Source organism: Brassica oleracea, unplaced genomic scaffold (assembly GCF_000695525.1).
Source record: "Brassica oleracea var. oleracea cultivar TO1000 unplaced genomic scaffold, BOL UnpScaffold12442, whole genome shotgun sequence".
In the NCBI taxonomy this organism is placed as follows: Eukaryota; Viridiplantae; Streptophyta; class Magnoliopsida; order Brassicales; family Brassicaceae; genus Brassica; species Brassica oleracea.
This window is the reverse complement of record NW_013628963.1, coordinates 1-492: the sequence shown is the minus strand read 5'-3', so window position 1 is coordinate 492 and position 492 is coordinate 1. Positions and strand designations below refer to the sequence as shown.

Below are 492 nucleotides of genomic sequence, written 5' to 3'. Positions count from 1 at the left end.
TAGGTTCCAGTTCATTTAGAAAAGACTATATATTAAGACTCCATCAATCTCCTTTAAGTAATTGATAAGACTGTCGATGATCCACACTGGATCTTCGACGTCATGGCGGATCTTCTCGAACTCGACGGTCCACAACACGCGGCTACCATCGGCCTCGTATGCCTTGGGAGTTACCGTGATGGTTGCTTTGAACTTCTTGTAGCTATCCGAGACAAGATTTCCACTCATACTCAGCGTCACTGTTCTTTTCTCCCACCCCACATACTCAGTGATTTTCTCATTCGCTAAGGTGAAAGAACATCAAATAATTAAGGGTTTTGATGAAGAAGATCAATAAATAAGAATGAAACGTGAAAGAGTTAAAAATGATTTACATATGATGTCAAAAGTGTTGTTTATGTCGTCGGTGAAAGATGTAAATAACTTGTCCGCCGGAGACTTGGTGTCAAACTCGCCGGAAGAATCTCCATGTAGCGCCATTCTATTTTTTTT

General features: G+C 40.7%; 1 protein-coding gene across 1 annotated transcript; it reads right to left on the bottom strand.

Moving 5' to 3' along the window:
- Nucleotides 1–15: 15 nt before the first annotated feature.
- LOC106322267 (uncharacterized protein At1g24000-like) lies at nt 16–480 on the bottom strand. The gene is made up of 2 exons (XM_013760374.1): nt 375–480; nt 16–284 (listed from the first exon to the last, which is right to left on the bottom strand). The coding sequence occupies exons 1-2, from the start codon at nt 478–480 to the stop codon at nt 16–18; spliced, it is 375 nt and encodes a 124-aa protein (XP_013615828.1).
- Nucleotides 481–492: the final 12 nt, after the last annotated feature.

Bases quoted from the DNA above. Each gene is read 5' to 3' on its own strand.
- LOC106322267 (XM_013760374.1), bottom strand. From the start codon at position 480: ATGGCGCTACATGGAGATTCTTCCGGCGAGTTTGACACCAAGTCTCCG. The intron at 285-374 runs GTAAATCATTTT...CTTTCACCTTAG, and splicing joins CAACACTTTTGACATCATAT to CGAATGAGAAAATCACTGAG.